The sequence below is a fragment of the Salvelinus fontinalis genome, unplaced genomic scaffold, assembly GCF_029448725.1.
Source record: "Salvelinus fontinalis isolate EN_2023a unplaced genomic scaffold, ASM2944872v1 scaffold_0694, whole genome shotgun sequence".
Lineage (NCBI taxonomy): Eukaryota > Metazoa > Chordata > Actinopteri > Salmoniformes > Salmonidae > Salvelinus > Salvelinus fontinalis.
Window position 1 is genome coordinate 27,909 of NW_026600903.1, and position 23,986 is coordinate 51,894.

At 44.0% G+C, this 23,986-nt stretch overlaps 1 protein-coding gene across 2 annotated transcripts; it reads right to left on the bottom strand.

Annotated features, from left to right (window-relative positions):
- Positions 1-1,825: 1,825 nt before the first annotated feature.
- LOC129847071 (E3 ubiquitin-protein ligase MYLIP-A-like) lies at positions 1,826-23,942 on the bottom strand. Of its 2 annotated transcripts, XR_008758374.1 has the most exons (8): positions 23,503-23,942; positions 23,065-23,255; positions 15,010-15,195; positions 14,254-14,451; positions 10,941-11,105; positions 7,861-8,257; positions 5,986-6,075; positions 5,495-5,582 (listed from the first exon to the last, which is right to left on the bottom strand). XR_008758374.1 is itself a non-coding variant. In XM_055914850.1 (7 exons), the coding sequence occupies exons 1-7, from the start codon at positions 23,587-23,589 to the stop codon at positions 5,400-5,402; spliced, it is 1,407 nt and encodes a 468-aa protein (XP_055770825.1). In that variant the 5' UTR covers positions 23,590-23,942; the 3' UTR covers positions 1,826-5,399. The 2 variants fall into 2 exon arrangements, 1 of the variants encoding a protein (XP_055770825.1); XM_055914850.1 differs by lacking the exon at positions 5,986-6,075 and having other exon boundaries at positions 1,826-5,582.
- Positions 23,943-23,986: the final 44 nt, after the last annotated feature.

Here is a 23,986-nt window from a genome sequence, read left to right on the forward strand (position 1 = left end):
CTCTCTCTCTCTCTCTCTCTCTCTCTCTCTCTCTCTCTCTCTCTCTCTCTCTCTCTTCTTTCTCAGATAATTGAGAGCAGTGCAGAGGGAGGCAGGCGCAGTTGCAGCAGTGGTATTGTCACTGGCCATCTGACACACATTCATGTCAGATGGACCTATCCCTGCAGAGAACAGCACAGCTGCTGACAGAACCAGGAAGTGCTGGAGTCAGTCAACATCCTCAGAGGGGATGGGGTGAGGTATATACACTAAAACATTCACAAGGTGGGAAACCCCCCCCCCCCCCCCCCCCCCCCCCCCCAAAAAAAAAATTATGGGTCACTGAAGGCCAAATTCTGTGCATTACTTTGCATTAATTCTGTGTTATTATCCTATGGATAAAATGATCATCGTCATCCTCTTCATTGTATCATTCTATTCATCATCGTCACCATGATCATCAACTATATAATCAAAATAACTTCTCAAATATTGAGAAAACGGCATGGAACCTGAATCGCACAATGAAATAGGGTTTAATACCCAACTGTACCACTAGGTGGGGAAAGAGAGTTTCTTTTCAAGAGGAAAAGGCTGGAGTACAAACTGTTCCAAAGTCCCACAAAGAAATGTCCAGATAACTGTGGACTGTATCAACAATGAGACATATTACATTTAGTTAGTATTTAACAAAAATGATCACCTTAACAAATTATGATATCTTCACCCTGCATCCCATAGGCTTAGAAGAACTTTGATGAATTCAACAAAAAGTTATTCAAATGAGAAGTTGTTCACATTGTGTGTAGCCTAAAGAGTTTTTTTTTTTTTTTACATTTGTCAAATGAATATTTTATTTCTCCATTTTGAATTGGTTATCTTTCAAAATCATCAAATTGGATCAAATTGTTGAAAATCCTAAACCTGGCCATAAGCCTTCCCTTTCACCATCTATTTCCTCAAGTCTATACAGCAGGTGATGAAGATAACCCAGACTACCATCATCTATAGGTTCATTGTACATTCTATCCTGACAATGAATGGCACTGTATACTTTGGATTTAAATAAATGAAAACCAGAAACCTGGCCCCCAGGGCTACGTTACTTCCTGTGTCCCCTTTTGGGTTCTTGTGTTTTCGGGTTTGTTTGTGGTTTGAATAACTTGCAATGGTTTCAGATGTGTTCCTGAGCCAGAGAACAGTCACTGTAACAAGAAAGAGGAAAAGCACATTCCAAACCTAATGGAACCATGACTATTAAATATCTATTAAATGTTCTGGTCTCAACTTCACTGAGCCTGCTCAACCCAGATCCGAAAGAACCCATCACTTTTCCACCATGTGACAGAAACATGGTTACTGACATGTCACTCTTGTAGTCTCTTGCTAGGCACATTGTCATGGCTGCTGGGTTGGGGACAAAAGTAACGCAGTGTTAAATGAGCATGAGCCAAGCAGCCAGAGCAAGGCAGTTAACCCACTGTTCCCCCGGGCGCCGAAGACGTGGATGTTGATTAAGGCAGCCCCCCACCGCACCTCTCTGATTCAGAGGGTTAAAACGCAGAAGACACATTTTAGTTGAAGGCATCCAGTTGTACAACTGACTAGGTATCCCCCTCTTTCCCTTATGATAAAAACATAACTGGCCTACTTCAAGGGGTCTCTGAGCAAAATACACTTTCACAATTGCCCCCAGTGTCCCCTAATCATCGATGGAAGATGTCACTCAGATATCTGTATTTAGGTTATCAGTAACAGCATTGCTCAGTGCAAACACAACGCCATTAGGATCTCTATGACATCTTGAGAATAGTCCACAACTGATAGAAAATGCTCACAAATTAAACATTAAGTACAAAAAAAATATTTTATTAATACTTGAAAATAAATATGAAAGCTTGGTTTAATTTCAACTCATTAAAACATAGCTTTAAATACAGAACAGAACCTTAACTAAATAAATCTTTGATCAACAAATTGAAATCCATTGTTCAGGTACATAGTGTAAATAGCTATTTAAAAAGAAATGAAGACCTTTGGTAGAGAATTCTTCTCCATTTCATTTAACCCTTATTTTACCAGGTAAGTTGACTGAGAACATTTTCTCATTTGCAGCAACGACCTGGGGAATAGTTACGGGGGAGAGGAGGGGGGGATGTATGAGCCAATTGGCAGCTGGGGATGATTAGGTGGCCATGATGGTATGAGGGCCAGATTGGGAATTTAGCCAGGACACCGGGGTTAACACCCCTACTCTAACAATAAGTGCCATGGGATCTTTAGTGACCACAGAGAGTCAGGACACCCGTTTAACGTCCCATCCAAAAGACGACACGCTACACAGGGCAATGTCCCCAAACACTGTCCTGGGTCATTGGGATATTTTTTTTAGAGCAGAGGAAAGGGTGCCTCCTAATGGCCCTCCAACACCACTTCCAGCAGCATCCAGGGACAAACCATGCTTAGATTCAGAGCAAGCCAGCAGTGGGATGCCGGGTGGTATGAGAAGCAATAATGTGACTTCTGTAAACTGGTAACAGGCCTGGTATGGTACATTTTTTGAACTCGCTGCAGGTCAGAAGATAAATTGAGTAACTCATCTGTGGAAGACAGTGGGAACATCCATCCCAACTGACACCCTATATAGTGCACTACTTCATTACAGCCCTATGGGCCCTGATAAAAAAATAAAATAAAGACTATTTAACTGGTCTGGTACACTCTTCTAGTCTAATGTAATGACTATTTCAACACTATGGTCAGAGACATCACATTTTGCTGATATACCATTTGTATATGGCAGAGATAAAGATATCAAAATACAATGGAGTGTAAAGTATACATAAATTGAACAAAAAGCTTATTTCTCTCAAATTGTGCACAAATTTGTTTACATCCCTGTTAGTGAGCATTTCCCCTGTGCCAAGATAATCAAGAAGCTGGCATATCAAGAAGCTGATTAAACAGCACACTCATTACACAGGTGCACCTTGTGCTGGGGACAATAAAAGATCGCTCTAAAATGTGCAGTTGTCACACAACACAATGCCATAGATGTCTCAAGTTGAGGGAGCGTGCAATTGGCATGCTGATTGCAGGAATGTCCACCAGAGATGTTGCCAGAGAAATTAATGTTCAGAATGCTACTGTATGCAGACATATAGCACCTCACACTACTACTACTACTACACCAATACTGCAGTACTACTACACTACTGGTATACTACCCCTGGTATACAACTACTGCAGCACTACTACTGGTACACTACTAGAACACTACCCCTGGTATACAACTACTACAGCACTACTACTGGTATACTACTACAGCACTACCCCTGATATACAACTACTGGTATACAACTACTGGTATACTACCCATGGTATACAACTACTGCAGCACTACTACTGGTCTACTACTACAGCACTACCCCTGGTATACAACTACTGCAGCACTACTACTGGTATACTACTACAGCACTACTACTGGTATACTACTACAGCACTACCCCTGATATACAACTACTGGTATAGTACCCCTGGTATAGTGCTACTGCAGCACTACCCCTGGTATACAACTACTGCACTACTACTGGTATACTACTACTACAGCACTACTACTGGTATACTACTACTACAGCACTACTACTGGTATACTACTACTGCACTACTACTGGTATACTACTACTGCAGCACTACCCCTGGTATACTACTACTGCACTACTACTGGTATACTACTACTACAGCACTACTCCTGGTATACAACTACTACAGCACTACCCCTGATATACAACTACTGGTATAGTACCCCTGGTATAGTCCTACTGCAGCACTACCCCTGGTATACAACTACTACAGCACTACTAACGTAAACTCATGTAAACTCGTACATCACTGTGGTCCGTACAATTGCCCATATTTTAGCGCCCTAAAAACGTAATACTTCCAGATCAACTGTAATGTCAATACCATTGTAGAGCACAATTTCTCCCCTTTCCAACAGAATCAATTACATGACCTAAACGCTGCACGTTTCTGCATAATTCAAGCAGGCAATGAGCCCCGTCGTGTCTTTTTAAAAATGGCGGGTGGGGAAGCGAAACTAATGCGTGATAGTGAGAAGGAGAGATATTGTGTGGGAAAATTGCTTTTTTTCACTCGATCTGTCCAACTTATCACCTTATCGCCTCTAAAATGTAAATAAAACACTATAAAGAGTTTATATAATGTGTCATTACATACCTATTTGAAGGTTTGTGTAGAATTTTAAATTGGGTTTTTAGGGCGGTGCTAAAGTGATCTTAGAAGTAAACAGCGGCTTTGAGAATGATGATCGCATGCAATGATGACGCAAAAAATGACTAGGTATCCCCCTTACCCCTGTCACTGTCCATTTCTTGTTTTTAAACGATGAGAGAAGTGCTCCACCTGGTGGAGAGAGATTGTAAGACAGAAATAGTTGCTTTATGCGTGCTGTACATTACGACATGACACATCACGATGTAACGGAGGGTCCGTTTTTTCAACTTTTCTCCAATACTATAGAACCATTACTATGTCGATCAACGCTTGAATAGAAACCTAGTTCACACCCCAGATTTTGAAGTCAACACAGTCGCTACAGTCCCATTAGTTTTCTTTGTAGCCTCGTTTGAATGTCGCTGTTACGCACATTTGTACGGAATGGGGGGAGTTTACGTTACTGGTACTTATGGTTTGCACGTTGCTTCACAATATTGTTTTGAAGGTTAGTTTTAGGACTGATGCCCAACTGAACATTCTACTCAATGCATCCTCATTGAGGGATGAAGATTCGGTCTAAAGTTTATTACTGTGGCTTGAAAACACGATGACATTTCTAAAGGCGGAAAATAATTAGTAGGAAAACCTTTTTTCATCCTTTTGATGTCGCCGGATTAACTTTAGATGCAGTATAACGTTAGCCAGCTAGCTAAGACTGAGGGGAGATCTCCAGATTTTAGCTAGCTAACATTAGCAATGATAGCTATTTTGAACGAAACTTGCTAGCTAATGACAACATTGCTATCTGTCTAAAGTAAATTTGACGACATGATGGCAAAGTTGTTTCCTACTAAATATGTGCCTACCTTCAGCAATGTCATAGTACTCCAAGCCCTTAGTGTAATTTAGACGACAAAGTCAATAGCCACGGTTTTACTTTTGAGCATCAATATGGCTGCAGAGTCTTTAGAACATCGATAACAATGGCAACAACACGACCAAGTGACGGAGGTGCAACCCATGAATACTGCCACAGTAATACCACTGGTATACTACTACAGTAATACTACTGTATGCAGTCATATATATAGGAAGTAGGAGGGAATAAACAGGAAATCCAAAACATTTAGGAAAACCTGGGAATGTTAAGCCAACTTTTCCAACCCTAACTGGTAGTAAATCTACGTGTGACAGATCTTGTCTGTGCTGGTGTAGAACTCTCTGGAGGAGCAGAGGTGAGTGGCCAGGTCTCTGGGAATATTGAAGGGGGCAGCACTGCTCACTGCCAGGGACAGCAGGTTGGCACAGGTGGGCAGGTAGATGTGCTGGACATGGTCCACCTCTGACCGACACACCGGGCACACCTGAAGGGAAGAGATCAAAAGATTTGATTAGAATATAATATGCTAATCTAACATTAAAACACTGTATACATGTGACTTGTGCGGAATCAAAACAGACTATTGTTAAGATACAGTCCTATAGAGCTGGATGAATTAGTCTATATAATCTTGGATTAACGGTGTCCACAGAGTAGCTGACAGTACTGCCCTACAGGCATTTAACCTATGACCTACAGGCTACAGAATGTTCAGGACAGCCAATAAACCATGGGAAGAAGGGTAACTATCGATTCTGCAAACATTCCTCCCGTCTACCATACCCCTCCTCGCCAAACAGTTCACTTAATTTTGCTTAAAAAAAGGGAAAAACAGTACCAGCTCTTTTCATGAACTGCCAACCACCCTGGCCTCTCTAAAAGTTTACCTTGGAGCTTCAAAGTTCATTCAGCACAGTGGAAGATACTAGAACACGGCGTTATGGTGTAACAGGGACTAGTGTTTAGTGCTGCTGCCCCTGGAACACATAAAACCCACGGAGGCTGCTGTTCAAACCCCAACTGAGTCACATTCCATTCTGTCCTTCTCCTCCATTTCAATCCCTTCTTCACTGTATCAATACAGACTACAAAATACATCAACAATTATATACTGTACACACACACAACCGGTCAAAAGTTTTATAACACCTAGTCATTCAAGGGTTTATCTTTATTTTTACTATTTTCTACATTGTAGAATAGTAGTGAAGACATCACAACTATAAAATAACACATATGGAATCACGTAGTAACCAAAAAAGTGTTTTTGAAAAAATATATTTTATATTTGAGATTCTTCAAATATAAAAAATTCTTCAAATACACCCTTTGCATTGATGACAGCTTTGCACACTCTTGGTATTCTCTCAACCAGCTTCATGAGGTGGTCACCTGGAATGCATTTCAATTAACAGGTGTGCCTTCTTAAAAGTTAATTTGTGGAATTTCTTTCCTTCATAATGCATTTGAGCCACTCAGTTGTGTTGTGGCAAGGTAGGGGTGGTATACAGAAGATAGCCCTATTCGGTAAAAGACCAAGTCCATATTATGGCAAGAACAGCTCAAATAAGCAAAGAGAAACGACAGTCCATCATTACTTTAAGACATGAAGGTCAGACAATATGGAAAATGTAAATAACTTTGAAAGTTTCTTCAAGTGCAACCATCAATCACTATGATGAAACTGGCTCTCATGAGGACCGTCACAGGAATGGAAGACCCAGAGTTACCTCTGCTGCAGAGGATAAGTTCATTAGATTTACCAGCCTCAGAAATTGCAGCCCAAATAAATGTTTCACAGAGTTCAAGTAACAGACATATCTCAACATCAACTGTTCAGAGGAGACTGTGTGAATCAGGCCTTCATGGTCGAATTGCTGCAAAGAAACCACTAGTAAAGGACACCAATAAGAAGAAAACTTGCTTTGGCCAAGAAACACAAGCAATGGACAAGCAATGCATTTCCAATGGAAATCTGTCCTTTGGTCTGGAGTCCAAATTGGAGATTTTTGGTTCCAACCGCCGTGTCTTTGTGAGACGCAGAGTAGGTGAACGGATGATCTCCGCATGTGTGGTTCCCACCGTGAAGCATGGAGGAGGTGGTGTGATTGTGCTTTGCTGGTGACACTGTCGTGATGTATTTAGAATTCAAGGCACACTTAACCAGCATGGCTACCCCAGCATTCTGCAGCGATTCACCATCCCATCTGGGTTGGGCTTAGTGGGACTATCATTTGTTTTTCAACAGGACAATGACCCAACACACCTCCAGGCTGTGTAAGGGCTATTTGACCAAGAAGGAGAGTGATGGAGTGCTGCATCAGTTGATCTGGCCTCCACAATCACACAACCTCAAACAAATTGAGATAGTTTGGGATGAGTCAGACCGCAGAGTGAAAGAAAGCAGCCTACAAGTGCTCAGCATTTGTGGGAACTGCTTCAAGACTGTTGGAAAAGCATTCCAGGTTAAGCTGGTTGAGAGAATGCCAAGAGTGTGCAAAGCTGTCATCAAGGCCAAGGGTGGCTATTTGAAGAATCTCAAATATAAAATATTTATATTTGTTTAATACTTTTTTGGTTACTCCATGATTCCATGTGTTATTTCATAGTTTTGATGGTTTCACTCCTACGTAGAAATGTAGAAAATAGTAAAAAATAAAGAAAACCCTTGAATGAGTAAGTGTTCTAAAACTTTTGACCGGTAGTGAGTGAGTGAGTGAGTATGTGTATATACTTATTTTAAACCATGGCGTTATGGTTACCTCTAGCTGGACGGCACAGTTGTGGCAGCACACCATGTGTCCACAGGGGCAGAAGGCAGCGTCCATCTCCTCTTCACAGCACAGCATACACAGCAGAGCATCCTGGAGCTGCTGCAGCTTCTCCTCCAGAACCCGGCCCCTCTGGCATCCCTCACAGCCTCCTTCCCCCACCCCAGGGGACCGCGCCGGGCTCCGCTGGCCGGACACACAGTCCCCTCCCATGCCGGCGTTGTAGAGCGCCCTGCGGCAGTGGTCGTAGACCTCCTTGGAGGTGCGTCGGATGTCGAAGACATACTTTTTGCCCAGGTCGATGTTCTCGTTGAGGAAGAGAGACGCCAGGTGACCCTTGAAGTCACGGCTGTACTGCATCATCACGTCATTCGTCACCGTGTCACACCTGAAGGACCAGTAAGATCACAGATATTTACCAAAACACTCAAATCAATATTATAAAATGTTATTACACTGTGAAACTGGAATGACTCCACATGTACACTAAAACTAAACTAAACTCATGGAAATTGTCAGAAAATGTACAACATATATTGCGCTGCATACTATCATTTCTTACTGTACATTGGCTCACAGCAGAGATGTGTTTACAAGAGGGAAATGTCACCCTGTGTGAGCATGTTGTTGGTGTGTAAGCCATGCTACATGGTTGGTGGTTGCTGACCTGTAGAAGGCATGTTGTTAGTATGTAAACCATGCTACATGGTTGGTGGTTGCTGACCTGTAGAAGGCATGTTGTTGGTGTGTAAGCCATGCTACATGTTTGGTGGTTGCTGACCTGTAGAAGGCATGTTGTTAGTATGTAAACCATGCTACATGGTTGGTGGTTGCTGACCTGTAGAAGGCATGTTGTTGGTGTGTAAGCCATGCTACATGTTTGGTGGTTGCTGACCTGTAGAAGGCATGTTGTTAGTATGTAAACCATGCTACATGGTTGGTGGTTGCTGACCTGTAGAAGGCATGCTGTTAGTATGTAAACCATGCTACATGGTTGGTGGTTGCTGACCTGTAGAAGGCATGTTGTTGGTATGTAAACCATGCTACATGGTTGGTGGTTGCTGACCTGTAGAAGGCATGTTGTTGGTATGTAAACCATGCTACATGGTTGGTGGTTGCTGACCTGTAGAAGGCATGTTGTTGGTATCTAAGCCATGCTACATGTTTGGTGGTTGCTGACCTGTAGAAGGCATGTTGTTGGTATGTAAACCATGCTACATGGTTGGTGGTTGCTGACCTGTAGAAGGCATGCTGTTGGTATGTAAACCATGCTACATGGTTGGTGGTTGCTGACCTGTAGAAGGCATGCTGTTGGTATGTAAACCATGCTACATGGTTGGTGGTTGCTGACCTGTAGAAGGCATGCTGTTAGTATGTAAACCATGCTACATGGTTGGTGGTTGCTGACCTGTAGAAGGCATGTTGTTAGTATGTAAACCATGCTACATGGTTGGTGGTTGCTGACCTGTAGAAGGCATGTTGTTAGTATGTAAGCCATGCTACATGGTTGCTGACCTATAGAAGGCATGTTGTTGGTATGTAAGACATGCTACATGTTTGGTGGTTGCTGACCTGTAGAAGGCATGTTGTTGGTATGTAAACCATGCTACATGTTTGGTGGTTGCTGACCTGTAGAAGGCATGTTGTTAGTATGTAAACCATGCTACATGGTTGGTGGTTGCTGACCTGTAGAAGGCATGTTGTTAGTATGTAAGCCATGCTACATGGTTGGTGGTTGCTGACCTGTAGAAGGCATGCTGTTAGTATGTAAACCATGCTACATGGTTGGTGGTTGCTGACCTGTAGAAGGCATGTTGTTAGTATGTAAACCATGCTACATGGTTGCTGACCTATAGAAGGCATGTTGTTGGTATGTAAGACATGCTACATGTTTGGTGGTTGCTGACCTGTAGAAGGCATGTTGTTGGTATGTAAACCATGCTACATGTTTGGTGGTTGCTGACCTGTAGAAGGCATGTTGTTAGTATGTAAACCATGCTACATGGTTGGTGGTTGCTGACCTGTAGAAGGCATGTTGTTAGTATGTAAGCCATGCTACATGGTTGGTGGTTGCTGACCTGTAGAAGGCATGCTGTTAGTATGTAAACCATGCTACATGGTTGGTGGTTGCTGACCTGTAGAAGGCATGTTGTTAGTATGTAAACCATGCTACATGGTTGGTGGTTGCTGACCTGTAGAAGGCATGTTGTTAGTATGTAAGCCATGCTACATGGTTGCTGACCTATAGAAGGCATGTTGTTGGTATGTAAGACATGCTACATGTTTGGTGGTTGCTGACCTGTAGAAGGCATGTTGTTGGTATGTAAACCATGCTACATGTTTGGTGGTTGCTGACCTGTAGAAGGCATGTTGTTAGTATGTAAGACATGCTACATGTTTGGTGGTTGCTGACCTGTAGAAGGCATGTTGTTGGTATGTAAACCATGCTACATGTTTGGTGGTTGCTGACCTGTAGGAGGCATGTTGTTGGTATGTAAACCATGCTACATGGTTGCTGACCTGTAGAAGGCATGTTGTTGGTATGTAAACCATGCTACATGGTTGCTGACCTGTAGAAGGCATGGTGTTAGTATGTAAACCATGCTACATGGTTGCTGACCTGTAAAAGGCATGCTGTTAGTATGTAAGCCATGCTACATGGTTGCTGACCTGTAGAAGGCATGCTGGTTAGTATGTAAACCATTCTACATGGTTGCTGACCTGTAGAAGGCATGCTGTTGGTATGTAAACTCTGCTACATGGTTGCTGACCTGTAGAAGGCATGCTGTTAGTATGTAAACCATGCTACATGATTGCTGACCTGAAGAAGGCATGCTGTTTGTATGTAAACTCTGCTACATGGTTGCTGATCTGTAGAAGGCATGTTGTTAGTATGTAAGCCATGCTACATGGTTGCTGACCTGTAGAAGGCATGCTGTTAGTATGTAAACCATGCTACATGGTTGCTGACCTGTAGAAGGCATGTTGTTAGTATGTAAACCATTCTACATGGTTGCTGACCTGTAGAAGGCATGTTGTTAGTATGTAAAACATGCTACATGATTGCTGACCTGAAGAAGGCGTGGGTCTCTGTGATGGCCCGGTACAGGCCGCTGGCAGCTCTGGTGCTTGTCATCTTAAACAGCAGGACCACATCCTCACCACTGTCCTTAGTGATGGTCATGTACACATTCTTCCCTGACTGGGTGGCCATCTGGATGATGGGATAAATGATCCTAGAACAGAGGACAGAGAGTCATTGTAGGCTCTATATAATTTCATATCAAATGTCCAACAGGAGAGCATTGCCTTGTGTGTCTAGACCTGTAGATAGAACTACATAATCACATATTAACGGTGTCTACGCTAACAGAAGCATGCTGCCTTGAGTTTGTATAACCGGTCAGTGTTATATTTCCTACATCTGTATACAAAAACTGCACAGTAGAAAACGACAGGCAGCCGACCTCAACTTTAGTTTTTTTCAGTGCATCAACGAATAACATGCTTTGCATACAGCACTGCAGGTTAGTTTAGTGAATATACCTGTTGGTGGGGGTGAAGTTGGGTCAGTTTAATGAATATACCTGTTGGTGGGGGTGAAGTCAGGTTAGTGTAGTGAATATACCTGTTGGTGGGGGTGAAGTCAGGTTAGTGTAATGAATATACCTGTTGGTGGGGGTGAAGTCAGGTTAGTGTAGTGAATATACCTGTTGGTGGGGGTGACGTCAGGTTAGTTTAGTGAATATACCTGTTGGTGGGGGTGATGTCAGGTTAGTTTAGTTAATATACCTGTTGGTGGGGGTGAAGTCAGGTTAGTTTAGTGAATATACCTGTTGGTGGGGGTGAAGTCAGGTTAGTGTAGTGAATATACCTGTTGGTGGGGGTGACGTCAGGTTAGTTTAGTGAATATACCTGTTGGTGGGGGTGATGTCAGGTTAGTTTAGTTAATATACCTGTTGGTGGGGGTGAAGTCAGGTTAGTTTAGTGAATATACCTGTTGGTGGGGGTGAAGTCAGGTTAGTGTAGTGAATATACCTGTTGGTGGGGGTGAAGTCAGGTTAGTTTAGTTTAATGAATATACCTGTTGGATGGGGTGAAGTCAGGTTAGTTTAATGAATATACCTGTTGGTGGGGGTGAAGTCAGATTAGTGTAGTGAATATACCTGTTGGTGGGGGTGATGTCAGGTTAGTTTAATGAATATACCTGTTGGTGGGGGTGAAGTCAGGTTAGTTTAATGAATATACCTGTTGGTGGGGATGATGTCAGGTTAGTTTAATGAATATACCTGTTGGTGGGGGTGATGTCAGGTTAGTTTAATGAATATACCTGTTGGTGGGGGTGAAGTCAGGTTAGTTTAGTGAATATACCTGTTGGTGGGGGTGAAGTCAGGTTAGTTTAATGAATATACCTGTTGGTGGGGATGATGTCAGGTTAGTTTAATGAATATACCTGTTGGTGGGGGTGAGGTCAGGTTAGTTTAGTGAATATACCTGTTGGTGGGGGTGAAGTCAGGTCAGTTTAGTGAATATACCTGTTGGTGGGGGTGAAGTCAGGTCAGTTTAGTGAATATACCTGTTGGTGGGGGTGAAGGCAGGTTAGTTTAATGAATATACCTGTTGGTGGGGGTGAAGTCAGGTTAGTTTAGTGAATATACCTGTTGGTGGGGGTGAAGTCAGGTTAGTTTAATGAATATACCTGTTGGTGGGGAGAAGTCAGGTTAGTTTAATGAATATACCTGTTGGTGGGGGTGAAGTCAGGTTAGTTTAGTGAATATACCTGTTGGTGGGGGTGAAGTCAGGTTAGTTTAGTAAACATACCTGTTGGTGGGGGTGAAGTCAGGTTAGTTTAATGAATATACCTGTTGGTGGGGGTGAAGTCAGGTTAGTTAAGTGAATATACCTGTTGGTGGAGGTGAAGTCAGGTTAGTTTAATGAATATACCTGTTGGTGGGGGTGAAGTCAGGTTAGTTTAATGAATATACCTGTTGGTGGGGGTGAAGTCAGGTTAGTTTAGTGAATATACCTGTTGGTGGGGGTGAAGTCAGGTTAGTTTAATGAATATACCTGTTGGTGGGGGTGAAGTCAGGTTAGTGTAGTGAATATACCTGTTGGTGGGGGTGAAGTCAGGTTAGTGTAGTGAATATACCTGTTGGTGGGGGTGAAGTCAGGTTAGTTTAGTTTAATGAATATACCTGTTGGATGGGGTGAAGTCAGGTTAGTGTAGTGAATATACCTGTTGGTGGGGGTGATGTCAGGTTAGTTTAGTGAATATACCTGTTGGTGGGGGTGATGTCAGGTTAGTTTAATGAATATACCTGTTGGTGGGGGTGAAGTCAGGTTAGTTTAATGAATATACCTGTTGGTGGGGGTGAAGTCAGGTTAGTTTAATGAATATACCTGTTGGTGGGGGTGAAGTCAGGTCAGTTTAGTGAATATACCTGTTGGTGGGGGTGAAGTCAGGTCAGTTTAGTGAATATACCTGTTGGTGGGGGTGAAGGCAGGTTAGTTTAATGAATATACCTGTTGGTGGGGGTGAGGTCAGGTTAGTTTAGTGAATATACCTGTTGGTGGGGGTGAATTCAGGTTAGTTTAATGAATATACCTGTTGGTGGGGGTGAAGTCAGGTTAGTTTAGTGAATATACCTGTTGGTGGGGGTGATGTCAGGTTAGTTTAATGAATATACCTGTTGGTGGGGGTGAAGTCAGGTTAGTTTAATGAATATACCTGTTGGTGGGGGTGAAGTCAGGTTAGTTTAATGAATATACCTGTTGGTGGGGGTGATGTCAGGTTAGTTTAATGAATATACCTGTTGGTGGGGGTGAAGTCAGGTCAGTTTAGTGAATATACCTGTTGGTGGGGGTGAAGTCAGGTCAGTTTAGTGAATATACCTGTTGGTGGGGGTGAAGGCAGGTTAGTTTAATGAATATACCTGTTGGTGGGGGTGAGGTCAGGTTAGTTTAGTGAATATACCTGTTGGTGGGGGTGAATTCAGGTTAGTGTAGTGAATATACCTGTTGGTGGGGGTGAAGTTAGGTTAGTGTAGTGAATATACCTGTTGGTGGGGGTGAAGTCAGGTTAGTTTAGTGAATATGCCTGTTGGTGGGGGTGAAGTCAGGTTAGTGTAGTGAATATACCTGTTGGTGGGGGTGAGGTCAGGTTAGTTTAGTGAATATACCTGTTGGTGGGGGTGAATTCAGGTTAGTGTAGTGAATATACCTGTTGGTGGGGGTGAAGTCAGGTTAGTGTAGTGAATATACCTGTTGGTGGGGGTGAAGTCAGGTTAGTTTAGTGAATATACCTGTTGGTGGGGGTGAAGTCAGGTTAGTTTAGTGAATATACCTGTTGGTGGGGGTGAAGTCAGGTTAGTTTAGTGAATATACCTGTTGATGGGGCTGAAGTCCTCCTGACAGATGGATACCCCTTCAGGGCCGACCCCTATAGCCAGCCTCTGTCCCTCTGAGTCCCTGGCCCAGTGCCACTCCACCCCGTAGTTCTCCAGGGAGGACACCAGCTGTAGAGCCTGGTACTCTGCAGACGCCTGGCTCAGACCCTCTAGCTCACGGTGCTTCTCCTGGATGCTGCAGACGGACACGGCAGGACGGGACAGAAGAGTTACATTTTCTGCTTTTGTAATACTGTTCAATCACCAGGGGGGCCCACCCATAGAATTAAAAATGTTTTCTCCATTCTATTTCAAATGCTGCCACCAAATAATCCCTGCTGGGTTTTCATTTTTTTGTCCCTTCACTGTTTTTTTATATAATTATTTTTTTAATCTACGAAATAAAATGTACTAAAACTAAACTAAACACATGAGGAATGAGAACTGTACTTTAGTGCCCAGTAGTGAATGTACGTAGCTGCAGGGCTAGCTAGGTCAGCAGCCTGGTGTTTTAGGGACAGATGTTGTGAATACCATTTATATGCTGATTTGGGAGTTCTTAGGCTCCTCCCACATCAAGGCAATAACAGAAGACCAAACCATGGTTTAGTCAGCTGTTCAGATGGCCTTCACAAATCAAAAAGGTAATACTTTTATCATCTTGTATCTACAGCAGTTCTACAAGTCAACATAGAGAAGTATTTAGTAGGAAATGGAATGCAGGTGGAGTCATGTTACTCATTGCTGTGCTAACCTGTTGATGGTTGCCAGGTCAGGCTCCTGTCTGAAGATCTGGCTGGAGCAGTACTTGGCTGTGTTCTGGTTGTAGTCTCCGTACTCAGCCTGGGCTAGGAGGGCACACAGCTCCTTGGCCTGCTCAGCCTCCATCTGCAGGCTGCCACTGTCCAGCTCCTCCTTTATGTGCAGGAAGAACATATGTCTGGAGGAGAGAGGGATGTGTAAAGGGTTATATGATGGACATGAGGAAGAACGAGAATACAACTTCACAGAACTGCAGTGATAATGGGGAAACTAATTAGACATTTTTGCCTCGTCAAAAGAGGACATTGCACTGAAAAGAGGAACGAAGTTAATCCTCTTTGTAGGCTCTAAATCTGGGTCGAAGATACCCAGGTTAGAACAACGTAATAACTAGTATCACTGGTCCCTTTGTCTAGAATTCTTCCTCATTTATGCAAAGAGTTATGGGATATTAGAATCCTCTTGTTGTTATTTTCAACATAGCCCCAAAAGAGGAAGAACAAGAATACAGCTTAACTGGTGATGGTAAACTAGCCCTCTGTGCCTCCTCAAAACAGGAAGTTGCACTGAATATAGGAATGAAGATAGCCTTCTTTATAAAATGACATTTCTCTCATGCCTGCTATGAGCGCTTGACCTTTCTGTCCACAGGGTCAGCTATCCATCTTATTGCTCCAGTGAGGAATGTGGGCGGCAGAATTGCTGGTACAGGCAGGTCACGACCCCAGACAGTCCCAGGCGATAAACAGGAAGCCTGTTTAAACTAAACAAACTCAGACTACAACAACTGATATTGATCACTGTTGTTGTGTCAGTCTGTGCTTCACTCCAATGTATACTACTACGGTGTAACGGCGCAGTGTCGGAGGTGTAACGGCGCAGTGTCGGAGGTGTAACGGCGCAGTGTCGGAGGTGTAACGGCGCAGTGTCGGCGGTGTAACGGCACAGTGTCGGAGGTGTAACGGCGCAGTGTCGGAGGTGTAACGGCACAGTGTCGGAGGTGTAACGGCGCAGTGTCGGAGGTGTAACGGCGCAGTGTCGGAGGTGTAACGGCGCAGTGTCGGAGGTGTAACGGCGCAGTGTCGGAGGTGTAACGGCGCAGTGTCGGAGGTGTAACGGCGCAGTGTCGGAGGTGTAACGGCGCAGTGTCGGCGGTGTAACGGCGCAGTGTCGGCGGTGTAACGGCGCAGTGTCGGAGGTGTAACGGCGCAGTGTCGGCGGTGTAACGGCGCAGTGTCGGCGGTGTAACGGCGCAGTGTCGGAGGTGTAACGGCGCAGTGTCGGCGGTGTAACGGCGCAGTGTCGGAGGTGTAACGGCGCAGTGTCGGAGGTGTAACGGCGCAGTGTCGGAGGTGTAACGGCGCAGTGTCGGCGGTGTAACGGCGCAGTGTCGGCGGTGTAACGGCGCAGTGTCGGCGGTGTAACGGCGCAGTGTCGGCGGTGTAACGGCGCAGTGTCGGCGGTGTAACGGCGCAGTGTCGGAGGTGTAACGGCGCAGTGTCGGCGGTGTAAGTACGTAGCCTACAGTGGGCATATGAATCTACAGTACGTAGCCTACAGTGGGGATATGAATCTACAGTACATAGCCTACAGTGGGTATATGAATCTACAGTACATAGCCTACAGTGGGTATATGAATCTTTGTACGTAGCCTACAGTAGGTATTTTCGTGTATGTTTCATGGCTCTAGTTCTACAGATGTAGCCTATCAAGTCCTAATTGGCTCCCGTTAGACACTGTAGGTACAGGACTAACAGTCACAGACAAGACACTGTAGGGACAGGACTGACAGTCACAGACAAGACACTGTAGGTACAGGACTGACAGTCACAGACAAGACACTGTAGGTACAGGACTGACAGACAGAGACACTGTAGGTACAGGACTGACAGTCAGAGACACTGTAGGTACAGGACTGACATTTAGGGACACTGTAGGTACAGGACTGACAGTCAGAGACACTGTAGGTACAGGACTGACAGTCACAGACAAGACACTGTAGGTACAGGACTGACAGTCACAGACAAGACACCGTAGGTACAGGACTGACAGTCAGAGACACTGTAGGTACAGGACTGACAGTCACAGACAAGACACTGTAGGTACAGGACTGACAGTCAGAGACACTGTAGGTACAGGACTGACAGTCAGAGACACTGTAGGTACAGGACTGACAGTCAGAGACACTGTAGGTACAGGACTGACAGTCAGAGACACTGTAGGTACAGGACTGACATTTAGGGACACTGTAGATACAGGACTGACAGTCAGAGACACTGTAGGTACAGGACTAACAGTCACAGACAAGACACTGTAGGTACAGGACTGACAGTCACAGACAAGACACTGTAGGTACAGGACTGACAGTCACAGACAAGACACTGTAGGTACAGGACTGACAGTCAGAGACAAGACACCGTAGGTACAGGACTGACAGTCAGAGACACTGTAGGTACAGGACTGACAGTCAGAGACACTGTAGGTACAGGACTGACAGACAAGACAACACACTGTAGCTGCTGTTTTGACAAATGGTTTTACTAATTATGGATTTTAAATGGAAACCAACTCTCAACAACACATTCTCCCATGGTGCCGCTCAGCTGTAGTACAGATGAAGTGCTGAATGCTCTCTGGACCTGTTGGTATGTGAACTCTGCCCTGCAAGTTTATATCAGCAGAACATCCTATTTAAACAGCAGTACAATGTGATAAAGCAGTGTGTGTGTGTTTAGCTAGTGGGGCTCTCAGCTGTAGCCAACAGGATGGATGCCTGCTTGGATTAACAATGGCTAGTACCGTGTGTTCTCCCTCTCAGCCAGCCAGGAGGTAGGAGGTGGCTGGATGTGTGGGACTGTGCACGCTAAGCCTGCAGGATGCATGGCTTAGGTCTCAGACGATCCCGCAGGTGAAGAAGCCAGATGTGGTCTTGGACTGGCATGTTACACATGGTCTGCGGTTGTGAGGCCGGTTGATTGTACTGCCAAATTCTCTAAAACAACGTTGGAGAAGGCTTGTGGTAGAGAAATTAACATTCAATTCTCTAGCAACAGCTCTGGTGGACATGCCTGCAGTCAGCATGCCAATTGCGCGCTCCCTCAACTTGAGACATGGCATTGTGTTGTGTAACAAAACTGCACATTTTAGAGTGGCCTTTTATTGTCCCCAGCACATGGTGCACTTATGTAATGATCATGCCATTTAATCAGCTTCTTGATATGCCACACCTGCTCGGTGGATGGATTATCTTGGCAAAAGAGAAATGCTCACTGAGAGGGATGTAAAACAAATTTCTGCACAAAATTTGAAATAAATAAAAACAATTGTCAGTATGGAACATTTCTGGGATCTTTTATTTCATGCTGCGTTTATATTTGTTCAGTATAGTTAGCCTACATATGGGCTGTCAGTGTGGAATTTAAGATTTAATTCAACACTGTCATTCTGTCCAAGTATCCTCCTGTAGCAACAGCCCAGTGTGTTAAAGTAACCCTCTGACTGACTGCAGGATCCTCCTGTAGCAACAGCCCAGTGTGTTAAAGTAACCCTCTGACTGACTGCAGTATCCTCCTGTAGCAACAGCCCAGTGTGTTAAAGTAACCCTCTGACTGACTGCAGGATCCTCCTGTAGCAACAGCCCAGTGTGTTAAAGTAACCCTCTGACTGACTGCAGTATCCTCCTGTAGCAACAGCCCAGTGTGTTAAAGTAACCCTCTGACTGACTGCAGGATCCTCCTGTAGCAACAGCCCAGTGTTTTAAAGTAACCCTCTGACTGACTGCAGGATCCTCCTGTAGCAACAGCCCAGTGTGTTAAAGTAACCCTCTGACTGACTGCAGGATCCTCCTGTAGCAACAGCCCAGTGTGTTAAAGTAACCCTCTGACTGACTGCAGTATCCTCCTGTAGCAACAGCCCAGTGTGTTAAAGTAACCGTCTGACGGCACTTGGCTCAGGGCCAAGCTATAAAGGGACATTATAAAACTGTTGGAGCAGAAAAAGATTCCCAAAGGTTTGTGGTTCGCATGCAGCTTGAGTCTCAACACTAAATTGATGTTGGAGTTCTTGTGAATTTCCTTTCACTTTAAAAGGCTGTAGTGACTCTCCTTTCAGGAGTTGACTTTAAAGCAACAATTGGCTGACTGTCTGTAGCCTGGTTACAAACCCCTGCCCATGATTCTGCTGCCTGACCCCTGACCTCGTTTCTGGAGTGAATACTGTACAAACACACCTCATAGTGACATGATCCTGATCCCTTCAATGAGAATGGGTTGGTTGGTCCCTGGAGGATGACATGCAGTATTGAAAGTCTTTGTTATTGGTCACATACACATGGTTAGCAGATGTTATTGCGATTGTAGTGAAATGCTTGTGCTTCTAGTTGACAGTGCAGTAATATATAACATGTAACAATTCCACAAGAACTACCTAATACACACAAGTCTAGGTAAAGGGATGGAATCAGATACCTCCCGATAAAATCAATATAGCTAATGTACCGTAGTGATGAGGAGAGACCAGATAGAGCAAATAAAAGTCACATACAGTAGTCTCCTGAACTATCCTGAGGACTCATCCTGAATAACAGTCACATACAGTAGTCTCCTGAACTATCCTGAGGACTCATCCTGAATAACAGTCACATACAGAAGGCTTCTGAACTAGCCTGAGGACTCATCCTGAATAACAGTCACATACAGTAGGCTCCTGAACTATCCCGAGGACTCACCCTGAATAACAGTCACATACAGTAGTCTCCTGAACTATCCTGAGGACTCATCCTGAATAAAAGTCACATACAGTAGTCTCCTGAACTATCCTGAGGACTCACCCTGAATAAAAGTCACATACAGTAGGCTCCTGAACTAACCTGAGGACTCACCCTGAATAAAAGTCACATACAGTAGTCTCCTGAACTAGCCTGAGGACTCATCCTGAATAAAAGTCACATACAGTAGTCTCCTGAACTATCCTGAGGACTCACCCTGAATAAAAGTCACATACAGTAGGCTCCTGAACTAGCCTGAGGACTCATCCTGAATAAAAGTCACATACAGTAGGCTCCTGAACTAGCCTGAGGACTCATCCTGAATAAAAGTCACATACAGTAGGCTCCTGAACTAGCCTGAGGACTCATCCTGAATAACAGTCACATACAGTAGGCTCCTGAACTAGCATGAGGACTCATCCCGAATAACAGTCACATACAGTAGGCTCCTGAACTAGCATGAGGACTCATCCCGAATAACAGTCACATACAGTAGGCTCCTGAACTAGCCTGAGGACTCATCCTGAATAACAGTCACATACAGTAGGCTCCTGAACTAGCCTGAGGACTCATCCTGAATAACAGTCACATACAGTAGGCTCCTGAACTAGCCTGAGGACTCATCCTGAATAACAGTCACATACAGTAGGCTCCTGAACTAGCATGAGGACTCATCCCGAATAACAGTCACATACAGTAGGCTCCTGAACTAGCCTGAGGACTCATCCTGAATAACAGTCACATACAGTAGGCTCCTGAACTAGCCTGAGGACTCATCCTGAATAACAGTCACATACAGTAGGCTCCTGAACTAGCATGAGGACTCATCCTGAATAACAGTCACATACAGTAGGCTCCTGAACTAGCCTGAGGACTCATCCTGAATAAAAGTCACATACAGTAGGCTCCTGAACTAGCCTGAGGACTCATCCTGAATAACAGTCACATACAGTAGGCTCCTGAACTAGCATGAGGACTCATCCCGAATAACAGTCACATACAGTAGGCTCCTGAACTAGCCTGAGGACTCATCCTGAATAACAGTCACATACAGTAGGCTCCTGAACTAGCATGAGGACTCATCCTGAATAACAGTCACATACAGTAGGCTCCTGAACTAGCCTGAGGACTCATCCTGAATAAAAGTCACATACAGTAGGCTCCTGAACTAGCCTGAGGACTCATCCTGAATAACAGTCACATACAGTAGGCTCCTGAACTAGCATGAGGACTCATCCTGAATAACAGTCACATACAGTAGGCTCCTGAACTAGCCTGAGGACTCATCCTGAATAAAAGTCACATACAGTAGGCTCCTGAACTAGCCTGAGGACTCATCCTGAATAACAGTCACATACAGTAGGCACCTGAACTAGCATGAGGACTCATCCTGAATAACAGTCACATACAGTAGGCTCCTGAACTATCCTGAGGACTCATCCTGAATATAACTCTGCTGCTCTATCAATCGCTCCACACTTTAGAAGAAATGATAGTGGGCGTGGTGTTTGGCCAGAGCGATGTGGATGGTAGTCAGGCCACTCCCCTTCATGGCACACAGTGCCCTCTGTCTTGTCAGTCGATATACGGTGTCAGGGTTACCCAGGGCAAACCAAACTGGCAGCTCTGTCTGTGAGACCGGGTTGACATGTCATTTGAAGCTATGCCCTAGTAGTAGGCTACTTTTTGGGGGGCGAATTATTTTGATATTGAAGAAAATACACTAGGCTGTAGTATTACCATGGCTGCTTGGCATAGTACTGTAGGTACACTGGCTGGCTGGCATAGTACTGTAGGTACCCTGCCTGGCTGGCATAGTACTGTAGGTAGCCTGGCTGGCAGGCATAGTACTGTAGGTAGCCTGGCTGGCAGGCATAGTACTGTAGGTAGCCTGGCTGGCAGGCATAGTACTGTAGGTACACTGCCTGGCTGGCATAGTGCTGTAGGTACGCTGACATAGTACTGTAGGTACCCTGGCTGGCAGGCATAGTACTGTAGGTAGCCTGGCATAGTACTGTAGGTACCCTGGCTGGCTGGCATAGTACTGTAGGTACCCTGGCATAGTACTGTAGGTACCCTGGCTGGCTGGCATTTTGTTTTTGTGAGCTCAATACACATATTCCACAGTTTCTCTAGAGATAAATCAGATCCAGACTGAACTGTGCGATGTGGTAGGGAGTTGTAGTTTCCAACAGGACAATATTCTACATATTTTAGCGCATCAAAATGTGGTAATTAACTACAATGACTATAATCCATAGTTTTTTTTTCACACCTGCTACAGAAGAGGCAAAAGAATGCGTTGTCTTGAGGGGATATAGAGAGCAGCTGTTGCTCTCGTGAGCTATCTCTACCTGAAAATACATGATCTAAGTGATTGATAGTTGGTATTCAGCAGTCATAAAAGTATGCCTTACTTACTTTGAAGAACTACTAAAATATTAATTTTGTCAGAAAGCACAGGGAGGAGCTCTATAGAGATGAGATGACTTGGAATGAAATAATAAAGTCATCAAATAAAACAAATGTAAAATACACAACAACTGAACTGTTTTATTAAAGTAATGTGAATAAATGATGGTTAATAAGTGATGAGCAGTAATGGGCAGTCACTACCATCATGGGACTTTAATTCATTGTTTTATTCTGTGTTGTTACAGCACTCATCCCAAATCATGGAAACCGTGATTACATGTATTTTATAAACAAGCCTCAAAAAGCAATAAGCACTCAGCACAGTGGAGTATGCAAAGTGCACATTTTGGAATAAGGGTAGAGAATTTGGGACACAACCCTACTGCACCCATAGGAACGTAGTGCACTAGAAAGAGTGCACTACGTTCCTATGCATCTGGGATGCACCCCGAGTCACGTTCTACACTGGTACAACGCCCATAGAGCACATTGACTTGTTGGTTTGGGATAGAACCTGCTGGACACACAGTGCAATGCATGCACGGCAACTAACTCGCTGCTGACGCGTCACCAGACACTGTTTGCATACGGGAGGTCAAACTTCCCCTTGATGGGGATAGAAGCCAGTAGGTCACATTATCTATTGATCCTAAAGGGGCTGAAAGACTACGGGTTGACTGAAATAGCAGGGTTTTAATGATTGATAGGGTGGGGTTTAACTCAATTTTATTTGATCCATTCTGTTCTGTCACTACATTTGTTAATCTTATTGCATTTAAAAAATGCATTACATCTAATGTTTGCAGTACCATTAGCTACAATAAGCAGAGTGCCTTACTCCGAATAGGTCCCCTACAATAAACATACCTTGTCTGTTCTTGCAGGGTCAGATGGGGTTCCACAAAGAACTTGACTCTGAGCTTCAGTCTGCAGGGAGCCAGGTTATCCATCTGTTGTGAGATCCTGTTCCGGAGATTCAACCACAAACTCTCCCCTTTGCTTCCACAGAACTGAAGCCCAAAGTAATCCACCTCTATTATTCCCAGTTTCCGACAGACCTGTGAGTCAAAACAATAGAACAAACCACTTCACTAAAGAAGTCAATGCCCCATCAAGACTGGTAGTTAAATACAACATTACATGTACTACGCTGTTGTTACATTGTTACAAGTGTACAAGTAAGTTCACTTTTATTCAAATTCTCAAAATATTTACAGAAATCAAAATGATTAAAACTGCATTAATTTGCAACGCCAACGCCGACTTAACATGTATCAATTTGAATTATAATAACTGTAACGGTACCTTGTGTAAACAGTCCTCTCCGTTAGCCTTCGAATCAACATCCACCTCCATCACCACCGAGTCCGGGCGCGTTATATGGCAAAGCATTTTTATTTCTCTGTATGTTTGCAATACTTGTCCTATAGCAGTTCAATCTATCGATGCACTTACACCTTACATGAAAACTAGACATTCAAACTTTATAGTCCATGGACTGATCAGGCCGAGTCCAAAAATACAACCGTGGGATTTTATATGGCTCGGAGGGTGAAGCACCGCCCCCTTTATTCAACGAACTTCTCAACGACCAATCAGTGCAAACACATAGACGTAAACAAGGTTTTGTCGCCACCTACCGGGTTGTTCATTCTAACCATGTTACCTGTTCATTCGTACAAAACCGTTTTTAGAAGCTATGCTACACACACAAATATGAATGTAAACTCACAATAATTTTATCCTCAAAATACTGTGAAATGAGTTTTTGTAACATTTTGATATACCT

Coding starts and splice junctions, on each gene's coding strand:
- LOC129847071 (XM_055914850.1), bottom strand. CDS start 23,589: ATGCTTTGCCATATAACGCGCCCGGACTCGGTGGTGATGGAGGTGGAT. Junction 14,452..15,009: donor GACCTGGCAACCATCAACAG/GTTAGCACAGCA, acceptor GTCCGTCTGCAG/CATCCAGGAGAAGCACCGTG. Junction 8,258..10,940: donor GAGACCCACGCCTTCTTCAG/GTCAGCAATCAT, acceptor CTGGTCCTTCAG/GTGTGACACGGTGACGAATG.